At 46.1% G+C, this 13,527-nt stretch overlaps 1 protein-coding gene across 5 annotated transcripts in view; it reads right to left on the bottom strand.

Annotated features, from left to right (window-relative positions):
* The window catches only part of KCNQ2 (potassium voltage-gated channel subfamily Q member 2), a 164,736-nt gene that overhangs the window by 84,523 nt on the left and 66,686 nt on the right, over window positions 1-13,527 (bottom strand). For all 5 annotated transcript variants that reach the window (XR_012896482.1, XM_075901038.1, XM_075901035.1 and 2 more), the window contains exons 2-3: window positions 5,930-6,020; window positions 3,048-3,174 (exon numbers count right to left, since the gene is read on the bottom strand). Coding sequence is in view for 4 of the 5 variants with exons in the window: in XM_075901038.1 (XP_075757153.1) it covers window positions 3,048-3,174; window positions 5,930-6,020 (218 nt within the window). In the remaining variant the exon portion in view is untranslated. The remainder of the gene's footprint in view (window positions 1-3,047; window positions 3,175-5,929; window positions 6,021-13,527) is intronic.

Genomic DNA, 13,527 nt, shown 5'->3' with positions numbered 1-13,527 from the left:
TCGACCGCCCCAGTAAACCTCATTCCACGAGGCATAACGGAGTGGTCGACAAGGGCTTCCCTTGTTGACCGCGGCGCGTCCAGATTACCGCACTGTGCCACCAAATAGCTGATCGGCACAGTGTGGCGGCCATTTTGATTTAAATAAAGCGGCGATTATTTAAATCGCCGCTTCATTTCCCTATGTCTAGTAAACTCATCTACATGGCTTCGTCAATGGAGCCATGTAGTCTAGACATACCCTAGGTTTCTATCTAGCATTATAATACATCTCCAGCTCTCACAGCTGTATGTTGGCTTTGAGATCATGTTTGAGCTGAAAATCCTCCATTGTGTTGTGACGATGTCTAGCTTTGATCTCCAGGACTGCTACGTTAAGTGAATGCTGCGGGTGCTTTTCCTAACCTTGACATCATGTCTTTCTTAAGGTCTCCACTGACTCGCATTGTGCTGCTCAGGTAACTGACCTGTTCTACTTCCTTGGTGCTTTTGCCTTCTGATAGAACGTTACTGCTGGACGACTGGGTTTCAAGGATACCGGTTTTGGTGTCACTGATTTTGAGCCCTGCTGTGAGTTCTGGTTTTGCCAAGAATTCTGTCTTTGTTGTAGCTTTTTTTTTTTTTTTTTTTTTTTTTGCGAGGGAGGGGGAGAGGTGTCGTGGAATCGCAGGATACCAACGGAAAAACCCAGCTCTTCTAAGTGTTTGCCATCTACTCATCCAAGTCCCGTGTTTGTGCTGCTAATGCCATTCTTCACTCTACACTACAGCAATGCAGCATTGATCAAATTGAACCCTGTTTCCCACTAGGGATGTGAAAGGTTAACTGGTAAACATCACCTTTAATGGGTGATGCTTAACAGATCTAGTTAACAGGTAGGGACTGAAACAGCCCTGCAGGGGACCCACCGCAGACAGGAGCTGCTCCCGCGGTCCAGAGTAGCCTCTGTCCCTGGCGGGCCGGGGCACGCCTCAAGTAGGGGCTGCTACGGACAGCCCACCCATCCTCCCTTTAATGGATTAACTGGTTAATGTTTAACCAGTGAACCGATTCAACAGGATTCCACAGCCCTATTTCCCACCTGCATCCACGCTGCCCCATTCTGTTCTCTGGCTTTTCACCCTTCCGGTGCTCTTTGCACTGCAGAACGCAGCCTTTCTGTAAGGCTGAAATCGATTCCACAATGTTTGTCTATGCAGGCTCGCCAATGCCTTAGGAGAACTACTGAGATTGATGATCCAGGGAGGCTGCTGTTCTAGGCGCGGTTCTTTGGTGATCCTTAGTGTGAATCTCTGATCTACCCAAGGTCATGTGGGCCTGAATCCAGCCTGCTCTCGCCTCTGCTTGGCATCCAGAGCCTCTTTCATCCTTGTAGCATCACACTACAGAGGGCATAAGGAGTCAGGAGTATTCTCTGCTGAGCAGCCCCTGTTACTGGCCTGGCAGCCTGGTTTCGTTTCGATAGCCATGGAGTTTGGGCTCACTTCCATGTTGTTGTTTTAGGAGGCGAGGCGACTGGCCTTTATCTGAGCTCGGCAGCCACAGCCAAGTTCACTTTATGCCTTTCTAAGTTTACTTAAGACTGGCCAGGGTTTGGCACGAGCCCAGAACATGAAGATCGCAAAGGTGGGTTGCAACCATTTTTGGCCCCTCTTCTGTCCCTGCTCCATTCATGAGATAGAATAGCTCAGAATCAGACCCAGACAATAAGCCATGGCGGGCCTATTGTCCTTTAGCCTCCTTGTAAGGCCTGTACGCCAGTACCAAGCGTTCCTCCCAGGGTGGCCTTTGGACCACTAATCAGACAGCTCCCCATGACCCTGGGACCCTGGCAGCAGGACTGGCAGGGCTCAAGTGCCCGTCTGAAAAGCTTGTTCGGATACCACCCAAGAGAAAGAACTTGGAGTCACTGTGGCTAGTTCTCGGAAAACATCCATTCAATGTGCAGCGGCAGTCAAAAAAGCAAACAGAATGTTAGGAATCATTAGTGGGGGAGGTCTAGGTTGGATATTAGGAAAAACTATTTCACTAGGAGGGTGGTGAAGCACTGGAATGGGTTACCTGGGAGGAAGGGGGTGTGGAATCTCCATCCCTAGAGGTTTTTAAGTCTCAGCTTGACAAAGCCCTGGCTGGGTTGATTTAGTTGGGATTGGTCCTGCCTAGAGCAGGGGGCTGGACTCGATGACCTCCTGAGGTCTCTTCCAGCCCTAGGATTCTATGATTTAAAAAGGGAAAGGGAATAAAACAGAGACTTATTGCCTCTGTATAAATCCACGGTACGCCTACTTCTTGAATACTGTGTACAGATGTGGCCACCTCATCTCAAAAAAGATACCTTGGCTTTGGAAAAAGTTCAGAAAAGGCCAACACAAATTATTAGGGGTTTGGAACAGCTGCCATATGAGGAGATATTTAAAAAGACTGGGTCTTTTCAGCCTGGAAAAGAGGCGACTGAGGGGGGATAGGATATGGGTCTACAAAATAATGACTGGTGTGGACAAAGTGAATAAGGAAAAGTTATTTACTTGTTCCCATAAGAACTAGGAGTTACCAAATAAAATCAATAGGTAGCAGATTTAAAAGGAACAAAAGGAAGTCTTTCTTCACACAATGGACAGTCAACCTGTGGAACTCCTTGCCACAGGATGTTGAGAAGACCAGAGTTTAACATAGTTCAAAAAGAACTAGATACATTCATGGAAGTTAGGCCCATCAGTGCTTATTAGCCAGGATGGGTAGGAATGGTGTCCCCAGCCTCTGTTTGTCAGAGGCTGGGAATGGGTGACATGGGAGGGATCGTTTGAGGACTCCCTGTTCTGTTCACTCCCTCTGGGGCACCTGGCATTGGCCACTGTGGGAAGACAGGATACTGGGCTGGACAGACTTTTGGTGTGACCCAGAATGGCCGTTCTTATGGATAACATTTATACCTTCCCCCAAAGTACAGCCAGTTCAGCTGTCTACCGCCAGGGCCTTATCCCACTCATTGTGTTCAATCAGCAGTGGCTGTTACTGCCCATCGCACCTGCTCCGGGAGGCAATTCTTACCGATGACGCAGAAGGGTTTGCGGGCAAATTTTAACCTTCCCCTCCAGCCGCGGTATCGACAGCAGCAGCCTGCGGCCCAGATTCTCACAAAGTATTCCACACCAAACACCACGATGGTGACTATTTCCTGCAGGGGAGACAACATAATGAGTCCAAGGCGGCGGCAGGGGAAAGAAAGTGCTGCAGATTCAATGCAGAGGCTGGAACAGAAGCTCGTTTTGTTCCTCGCTGTGACAGCCCTTGCCGAGGGGAATTCTGACTCTGACCAAAAAAAGAGACTCGAGCCACAGAACCGGGATCTGAATCTTGAGTTCTAACCACTCCAAAGAGAGGAGATTGGGATGCAAGATCAAGATAGAGACTAATTGCTAAAGGCAAGTCTAGATCCACAAGTAGTTCCCAACTACCTCCAAAATTTGGGGGAGCGGGTGGCTTTTATGGGGCATGGGATGCTTTGGGTAACGTTCATCTCTATTCTGAAAACTTCTCTCTCATTACAAATGTAACCGAGACCACTGAAAAGGGAGAGCAATGTCTGCTACACAGCCTTAGCTAAGAGGCAACTGGCGCTTAGCTCATGCAATAAAACACGAGTGGGCAAATAGCAGCGATCCGGTCTGCCAAAGTTAGCTCCTGGTGGGCCCCCACTGCTATATCTACCTGCACTGACACAGGTACTGCTGATCACGGCTCCCATTGGCCACGGATCACTGTTCCCAGCCAATTGGAACTGCAGGAAGAGATGTCCCGGTCCACACTGCTTCCTGCCACTTCCGTTGGCCGGGAACTACAATTTGCAGCCAACAGGAGCTGCGATCGCCGGTACCTGCAGCCGTGTTGGTAAATATAGCAGTAGTCTGCCAGGGGCTAACCCTGGCAAACCACCACCATGTCACTGCTCACCCCGGCGGCAGAGGCACATGATTTTGCCCCAAAGGCCCCAGTTCAATCCCTCCTACTGACGACCAAGGTCCATTGGCTTTACACAAGTTTGATCTGTCCCTTGGCAAGACAGTTTTACCTCTATAAGGGGACAACAGGTGAGCTCTGTCCCAGAGAGGATAGTTCCCTATTTTTGTCCCTATTGATAGATTTCAGGACCCGAGGGACATGGGGGGCAAAAGAGAATGATGAGCAAGAATGCTTTAAAAGTTCATTCCCGGGGGCACTAAGAAATTTTGAAACAGCTGGAGACAAGGGGAGCAGCTGGAGGCATCTAAAATGTGGGAGCCTGGCTCCTTGGAAAATCCGGCCCAACTGTCAGCACTGAGCAATTCAACATCCGGCCCTAGGCTCATTGGGAAGTCTGGGCCTACGTTCTTCTGTGTTTATATGTATGTGTCTGTGAACTCTAATGGGCTAACCCAAACGGCTTGAAAATCCGCACCAGTCTCGAGTGAGCGCCTACCCTGTTCCAACAGCCCTGTTCCAACAGCCCTCTGCCTCGCCAGCTGCTTTTCTTCCCACAAACGAAGAAACTGAGGGCCTGGACCTACTGCACTCCACAGCTCTGCTTGCTGCCAGTCTGTTTTGTTCTCTCCGGTTTCTTCACTCACCGTGTTCACCTCCCGCAGGCTGACGCTGAGTCCGCCAGGGCTCTCATTAAGCTTTCACTAGTTTCTGGTATCTGGTTGATGTGCGGAGTGGGAGTGGAGGAAGGGAAAGGCAAAGACAGGGAAATGCAATGCATTCTGGGAGCCTTATGAAGTAAGCATCTGTGCCCGACAGCAATTCTGCTAGCTATCACTCAGCATGTTCCCAGAAGCCACTTTGTCAGTGTAAGGAACGCCAAGCTGTTTAAGTAGTAAAACCATTCGGCATTATGTCAGCTTGGATAAATGCAGAAACGTATAGCATAGGGAATGGAAGCAACCACCTAGCTCGATTCTGCCGTAGCACAACCTCGGCTTAGCCACTTAGGACCACCTTTTTCAAGGGGCATCAAACCAGCTTCTACATGCAGGCCAGCAATGCTGCCGGATTTTGCAATTGCAAAGAAACACAAACACACACACGGAACACACAGTAGTTCAGGTTTTTAAAGTCAGCTTGGAGATTGTGGGCTACATGCGTTCCTTCTTTACACTGGGGCAAATCCAGATGACTTCAGATTTACACCCAGTGTCAATCAAGATTGATTTCGGCCCTGTGAGCACAGGCTAAAGGCAATGCTATTGTTACCTAGATCTGAAACAGATAAGCAAATTAGAAAGGATTCAAAATGAGCCAGCTGGCACCAGGAGCTAATACATCATCTTAGATTTGGAGTCATATTTGTTTTTCGTCTTAAGAGAAAGCAGCTATTGCTGGATGTTCAGAATTTTTTACAGGTTAATACAAACACTATTCTTACCAAGGGGTGTTAGGTACTTGGTTTTAATGATTTTCATAGCTATGGATTGGAAAGCATGTCAAATCCAGACAAGCATTTGCACAGAGAGAAAATATTTATCCCTCATTAGAAGGTTGACTCTCTCCATGCGCCATGTCTCGGCCAAGTTCTCCAACATAGGGTCTATCTATACTTGCACTTGATCGATAAAACTTTTGTTGTGTGTGGGTGCTTAAAAAAAGCCATGAGTTTTGGCACAGCGAGTGAAAGTGTGAATGCTGCTTTGTCTGCAGGAGCACTCTCCTCCCAACAAAGTGAAACCCCCCTTGTAGGAGGTGGAAGTGTTTTGTCCACAAAAGTGCTGAGAGAAAGCCTTCACACAAAGCTCACTTTTAGCTTTGTTGCTAAAAGCAGCGTAGTGTAGATATAAGCATAGTCTCTGATCCATCCTTCTTAAATATTACAGCTCAAATGCCTGACATGTTTGACAATACCAATATTGTTTGTTTCTTGCTCCTACTCCATCTCCCCTTTGCATCTCCCAACTTACCAGTATGTAAAGGGCCCCTTCAGAGCTATTCTGATACTCATCGATGGTTGAAAAGACGGATAGTACCAGGCAGGAGAAAACTAGGAGAAAACTGTATAACACAAAGAAAAATAATGACATCTTCAGAGTTTACATTTTGAAAAGTTCATCAATCTATTTAGCCTATGTCCCATTTTCAAACATTCCAGATAATGCTATTTGAACAGAACTGTCCCTCTTTATAAAAGTGGCCACTAACCGATTGGCGGTGGAATATTTGACCTGTGTTCCCCAGGCATCCTAAAACGGATAAGTCACTGAGGAAAGCCCATAGTTTGTTGCACGCATGCAATCTGAGCGGAATATGACTCCACAAAATACGATCACAGCTCTTGTTTAGCAGCTGTACAAAAGTGTGCGCACTGTGTCATTTCCCGTTGCTTCCAATTACTTGACCAAATGAAATTGGAGTTTTGATAGCAACTGCATGGGAAATAACTCTGAAATAAGTGCCCATTATCACTGTAGAACCAAGGCAACTATATTTCCATAGTAATTATATACTCTTTCACGATTTCTCAGTTATTATATTACTCACCCAATAATTCAAAATCTCTGCCATGTCACATGCTGTTTTCAGCTCTCCAAAGAGAACTTTGGTTTAGGAAACAAAAAGAAATGACCTCTGATTAATTCAATTTTAGGCCAAATGAGCCTGGGCTGAAGGATAAATTTGGCTCTTAGGGATTTAATTTTGTTCTCAGTAATGCCAACATAGATCCAGTTTCATTCCACTGAAATGAATGGAATAACTCCAGATTTACACCAGCCGCAAGGAGAGCAGACTACAGTCCTCAATCTCTCTCTGCATAGCTCAATATTTATAGGTTTTGGTGCATTGGTTTTGGGTGGAACTGTGGAATGAACAGTCAAAATTTTCACTCAGCACTTGAACTGAAATTCAAATCTCTCTTCTCCCTCCCCCATACACATTTGCACAGCAGCCAAAAGCAAACAAGTGTTAGAAGGCACACAATACTACTGAAAATAATATAATACCATTACTTAATTCAACTGTACACCCTGACTGAGAACACTATGTTCAGGTCCAAGCATCCCAAGCAAAATAGGCACAGTAGAAACAGAAGTGGTCAAGAGATGGGGGACAAAAATATCAATGGCATGAAAAGACCGCCAACGCCTGCAAAAGATTATAGCTACTTAGTTTAGAGAGGAGGTGAAGGGATGACATAGAGTATAGGATATAAACAGAGTATAGGATAAGAAAAAGTAAGCCAGGTGTCCCTATTTACACTTTTCCAGATCCCTAGGAGAAGGGGCTATGCAATTAAACCGAATTGCAACTAATTTAAGACCGATGGCGATTATTATTAAGATGATTCAAATTTAAGCTGTGGAATGCATAGTCACATGATATTACCAAGGCCAGCAGCTTTATAGGAGTCAACTAAATATTAATTTATATATGCAAAAATGGGAGCATACATTTAAATTAATCAAGATAAAAATATAAGGGGCATCATTCCTCATAGATCAGGGCTCAAGCAAATCAATAACTGAGGAGTGCCATGAAGAAATTTTCCTAGGACAGATTATTTTATAATTGTTCATTACTCTGGATTCTGAAACATCTGGTCTTGGCCACCACCAGAGATGGAATATTCTATCTACCTGGTTCTCTACTGCTAATAGCATCTGAGCGCCTCCTGTTATGAAGGGTGAATATTGGATTCCACATTGGCAGCTCTAATATCGTAAGAACCTATGTTCCAAGGATGGAAAAGGATTCACCCTTCCTATCTTCCACAAATAGCCTTCCAGTAACATTAAAGGGAACCACGTGACTACATCCTTGCAGGTCTCACTGACTATTTAACACTGAATCTTACTTTAGCACACATCTCTTTCTCAGTTGCTTTTCACTGGGGAGCGAACTGTCTGTGAAAATGAAGACTTAATCTTGTTGTCTGGCAGCAGACTTGGTGCCATGCCTCAGGGAGGAGAGAGAGGAGAAAAGTACTAGATTAACGATGGAGAAACTTTGTCCTAGAAGTGTCACAATCCCACTGATTAACCCCACTGATACAGCCCCCACAAACACCAGAGAAACTATAGGGATGGGAGAGCTAAAAGGCCATGGGGACAAAATACACAATCCACTTTCAGGCTAAAACATTAGCAAGTTGCTAATAATTCAAAGGCATTTAATGCAACATCCTGCCTCGTATGGTCAATGCCAGTGGTGGGCAGCCTGTGGGAAGAACCTCATGCGGCCCATCGCGGTTCTGTGCATGGCCCATAAGGGCTTTTTGCAACATGCAAGGTTGCCAGAGGCTGCTGGTTTCTAGCTGCGTATTTTTTTCCTACTGGTATTATTAAAGTGACACACACATAAAGCAAGACCACATGAAGAGAGGTGCGTGCTGACTGCACACAATATTGACAGTGAGACCCATGTGCTCCTCCTGCATCCAATCACAGCGCTGCTACGGTTCAATCGGCACAGTCCACAAATGCTCGATACGCAAGCACAGTCAGCAACACTACTCTATCCCAGGAAACCAGCTTGGCTATGACAATCTTGCAGCCCACTGAGATGAAGGAGGGCCTCCCATCCAGCCCACTCAGCAACCTACATCGCCTATCACTGGTCAATGCACATGGGCAACTCAGCACTGACGCAGAGACTACAAATACCCGCCAGGCTTTTTAAGAGACAATTTCACCATGCCCTGCCTTTTGGACTTTCCCTGTGGCCGTTCTTTCCTCTCTGCAACCCCTCGAGGATGGTAAACGTGTGGCATGCAAATGACCCACCACAACAGAGCAGGTAAAAAAAATGCTGCATCTTCCGGCAGCAGCCACTTCCCAAAGAGCTATCAGTAGGAGAACTCCTCATCAGACACAGTTTTTGTAGGCCACCCTCCTTTTTTTGCATGCACTGAAATTTTGTTTGCCCGGCAGGCACTGCATTGTAGCTGGATAAAGCATCATATATTTAGCTATCTACGGAAACGACTGATGTTGTTATTATGATTTCTTCGTATTGCAACAGAGCCTAGCAACGTCCATCACAGAGCAATGTTCACTATGGTAGGTGATGTACAGATATGTAACAAATAGGGATGTGAATATTTAACAGGTTAACCAGTGGGGGCTGGAGCAGCCCTCCGCCCACTGCAGGCAGGGGTCTGCTGTGGGTGGGACGGAGAAGCCCCCATTTGCAGTGGGCCAGCCCAGACGCACCGAGGGTAGGGGTGCTCCAGTCCAGTCATAGAGGAGGAGGGGTGCTCCAAACCAGCCCCCTCCCTGCTAGCCCGTTTAATCGGTTAACCAATTAAATAGGATTTTACATCCCTAGTAACAAGGAAGACAGGCCTTGCCCTGGAGAGCTTGCCATCTGAATGACAGACTGGACTCAAAAATGGGATGAAACAGACATGCTGAGTGGGGGAAGATGAGGCAACAATAAAAAGAATGTTGCAGAAACGATACCCCCACCAGTAGCTTTCCATGTAGAGACGAGAAGTGAAAAATTATTGTGAAAATACATCGCTCAAAATAATTCTCAGAGGATTTTTTATCATGGTAAGGAATAGTTAGTAAGAACATGACTCAGTAGAGTCCAGCATCTTTCTCTGCACAAGCTTAACTCATTTTACAAACACTGATGAGTTAACTGTCTGTGTGACAAAAGGGTAGCGTTATTGCCCATTTGCAGGGGGTAAACTGAGGTACGCTGGAGTTTTTGGGATGGTCACACAGCAACATCTCTAAAAATACTACCCAAAAGTCCTACATCAAAATCCAAGCCTGTAACTGCTAGAGATTATTTTCCCCTTAAACTCAAATCTTCAATGAATGTTAATCTGCAAATATTAAAGACCGCTATTTGTACCTAACACAGTGGTTGGCCCCTTAGCCTCTACCATAAGGAGCACAATGAATTAATGTACTGATTAATTAACAAATGTAAAACAGCATTTTGGGCACAGTCTAGAAATGCCAAAACCCAGGGCAAAATTCCCATTTACTTTAATAAGACCTGGCTTTGGTCTTTTGAGTCTCAATTAGCCTAGCCAAAGAGATCTCTCTGGACTATGGAACATTCAAGGGCGGAGGTTAAGAAATCGCAGACACAGTCCTGTCAATAAAACAGTTTCGTGATTCATCCTACCGCCCTCACGTGCACGGCAAATGACACAGAGGATCTTTGTCGTCCCTCCGGGAGAAAGCAAAGATTAATATCCCAAATGGAGAATCACAGCTGATGACGTCTTAGCTGGAGAAGACGGCGGCTATGTTTTCATTTGCACTGTGAACACGAAGGGCTGACTGCACTGGCTCTAGCAAGGCACAATAGCAGTGGGCATTGTACAAGCATCTTTTGGTGCTGTCCAGAACTCTCAGCCCTGACCTAGAACACAACCTATTTAACTCAGTCCCATACCCCCTCCCCCCTCTGAGTAAAGAACCCTGGCCATGCACTGCTGAATAGTGGCCCACCAACCACTAGAGGCTAGGACAAGATCATCAGTGAACTCATCCCTGGGATAACCTCCTTGACTTCACCAGCCTACTTCCCTTTTCAATGTGTTTGGAATGGGGGTGCAGATCTCTCAGCTCAGTGGACTAGCTCTGTGCACCACTCACTCCATCCACTCGCTCCGTTGCTTTCCATGAAAACGATGAGTGGGATTTTCAAAGTACCCTGATGATTTAAGACAGCCTGGATGGCCCAGTGGTTGGGCTCTAGCCTAGGTCTTGAGAGCTCTAGGTTTTAGTCCCTGCTCTGCCACTGACTTCCCACGTGACCTTAACTAAGTGCCTTAGCCTGTCTGTGACTCAGTTCCCCATCTGGAAAATGAAGACAATCGCATCATTCTATATCCCAGGAGCATCATGTGGATCAATACATGAAAGACCACAAGGGGCTCTCGTGATGCGACTAGCTAAGGTTGACAGACCTCGCCTAAGCTTTCACTGGGACTTAACGTGCAATTAAGCACTTCTGAAAATCTAGTCCCATCTGGATTCTCTGAGATAGGCAGTAATGAGATAAGGAGCATTTCACACTCAGGACAGGTCTACACTACGGGAGAAAGTCGACCTAAGATATGCAACTCCAGTAGCGTAGCTGGCGTTGATGTACCGTAGGTAAAATTTCTGCGGCGTCCCCACTGCAGGAGGTGGAAGAGAGAAACTCTCCTGTCAACTTTCCTTACTCCTCACAATCAAGTGTAATACTAGGGTCAATGGGGGCACTATCAGAGGTAGATTTGAAGTGAAGAACTTCAAAAAGATCTCACAAAACTAAGTGACCGGGTAACAAAATGGCAAATGAAATTTAATGTGGATAAATGTAAAGTAATGCAGATTGGAAAAAATAACCCCAACTATACATATTATATGATGGGGGCTAATTTAGCTACAACTAATTAGGAAAGAGATCTTGGAGTCATCGTGGATAGTTCTCTGAAGCTGTCCATGCAGTGTGCAGCGGCAGATAAAAAAGCAAACAGGATGTTAGGAATCTTTAAAAAAGGGATAGAGAATAAGATGGAGACTATCTTATTGCCCTTATATAAATCCATGGCACGCCCACATCCTGAATACTGTGTACAGATGTGGTCTCCTCATCTCAAAAAAGATATACTGGCATTAGAAAAGGTTCAGAGAAGGGCAATTAAAATGATTAGGGGTTTGGAACAGGTCCCATATGAGGAGAGATTAAAGAGACTGGGACTTTTCAGCTTGGAAAAGAGAAGACTAAGGGGGCATATGATAGAGGTCTATAAAATCATGAGTAGTGTGGAGAAAGTGAATAAGGAAAAGTTATTTACTTGTTCCCATAAAATAAGAACTTGGGGCCACCAAAAGAAATTAATGGGCAGCAGGTTTAAAACAAATAAAAGGAAGTTCTTCTTCACACAGCGCATAGTCAATCTGTGGAACTCCTTGCCTGAGGAGATTGTGAAGGCTAGGACTATAACAGGGTTTAAAAGAGAACTAGATAAATTCATGGAGGTTAAGTCCATTAATGGCTATTAGCCAGGATGGATAAGGAATAGTGTCCTTAGCGTCTGTCTGTCAGAGGGTGGAGATGGATGGCAGGAGAGAGATCGCTTGATCATTAGTTGTTTGGTTCACTCCCTCTGGGACACCTGGCATTGGCCACTGTCGGCCGACAGGGTACTGCAGTGGATGGACCTCTGGTCTGACCCAGTGTGGCCGTTCTTATGTTCTTATGATTTAGTGGGTCCTTACTAGACCTGCTAAATAAAACCCTGGGAGATTGATCTGTGGAAGGCCAATCTCAGCGTAAGATGACAAACCTTCAGCCTCCAGTTCAGATCCAGCCCACCGCAGTGAGAATGATCATCAAGTGAGCAGTATTACCGTCTCACGGCTCTTTGCTGGGATACAAGGTGGTCTCTGGATCCAACATGTATACATCCAAAATCAACCCTCAGAATTGGCATCCTCCTGAGCACTCTCATCAGGGAGAAGCCAACAATTAACAGGGCCCTGGTTCCAGCAATCTCGTCACCCACAGATCCATGGACAATCTCGTCACCCACAGATCCATGGACAAAGGCAGGACCTCAGGCTCCAACGCTGTCTGCGTTGCACTTTTTTCCCCAGGACCAGATGCACTAAAACCAATTAAAAGATGGAAAGAGAATGACCCTCACTCTGCTGCCTGAGGGCATAATGAAATCTCAGGCTACTGAGAAGTCTGGGATGCCCTTGTTAAGAAGAGATCTGGCATCAAATCACAGACCAAGCAGGTATCAGTCAGTCAGCAGGAATAAGAACCGGCTCTATCGAAATGAGTGTAATTAATTTACTCACATACAATAAAGAAAGCCAGCTCAGAGCTAAACTAAAAGCCTGCACTGGGTAAAAATATTCAATAATTCATCCCGCTGGCTCCACTTGACAGTGCTGCAAATTGAATTTCAGGCTATGTTTGTTTGGGGGTTTCTGCTAGTTTATTCCACAAAGAAAATGTGTTTAGTTCCATGGAGTTCAGCTGAGGCCACAGACCTGTAGCCTGGCACTGGCCATAAACATAACAGCAACGAGTTCAGGTGGGATAATATTACAGCATTTACAGGAACCAGGGCATCTGATGAACTCTTGCTGCTTCCTGGAGGGTGATGGACACCCAGAGAAACCTCCACAGAAGTTGCATTTTCATGAACAAAGGCCCGATCCTGGCGGGTGTTGTGCAGTGGCTGTCAAGATACAGACAGGATCCAAAAATAGATGCTTGTTCACGGCAGAATCCTTTTTCTGACATCCTGTTAGCACAGGAGCTTTCAAACTTTTCTGTTCATGACCCAGTTGAAGAAAATGTCCATGACCCAACCTAGTTTGACTACAGTGTGGGCTCCAGGATGGGGCTGAGGAGGAGCTTTGGGATGTAGGAGGGGGCTCCGGCTTGGGGGAAGGGATCAGGACTGGGGCAGGAGGAGTTTACCTTGAGCTACTCCCGGTCAGCAGTGCAGCGGGGGTGCTAAGGCAGCTTCCTGCCTCTCCTGGCCACGCAGACCATGCTACCCCCAGAAGCAGCCGGAGGCAGGTTCCCAACC

Source organism: Pelodiscus sinensis, chromosome 18 (genome assembly GCF_049634645.1).
Source record: "Pelodiscus sinensis isolate JC-2024 chromosome 18, ASM4963464v1, whole genome shotgun sequence".
Taxonomy (NCBI): domain Eukaryota; kingdom Metazoa; phylum Chordata; order Testudines; family Trionychidae; genus Pelodiscus; species Pelodiscus sinensis.
The sequence above is the reverse complement of the archived record's forward strand: the minus strand, read 5'-3'. Positions and strand labels throughout refer to the sequence as shown.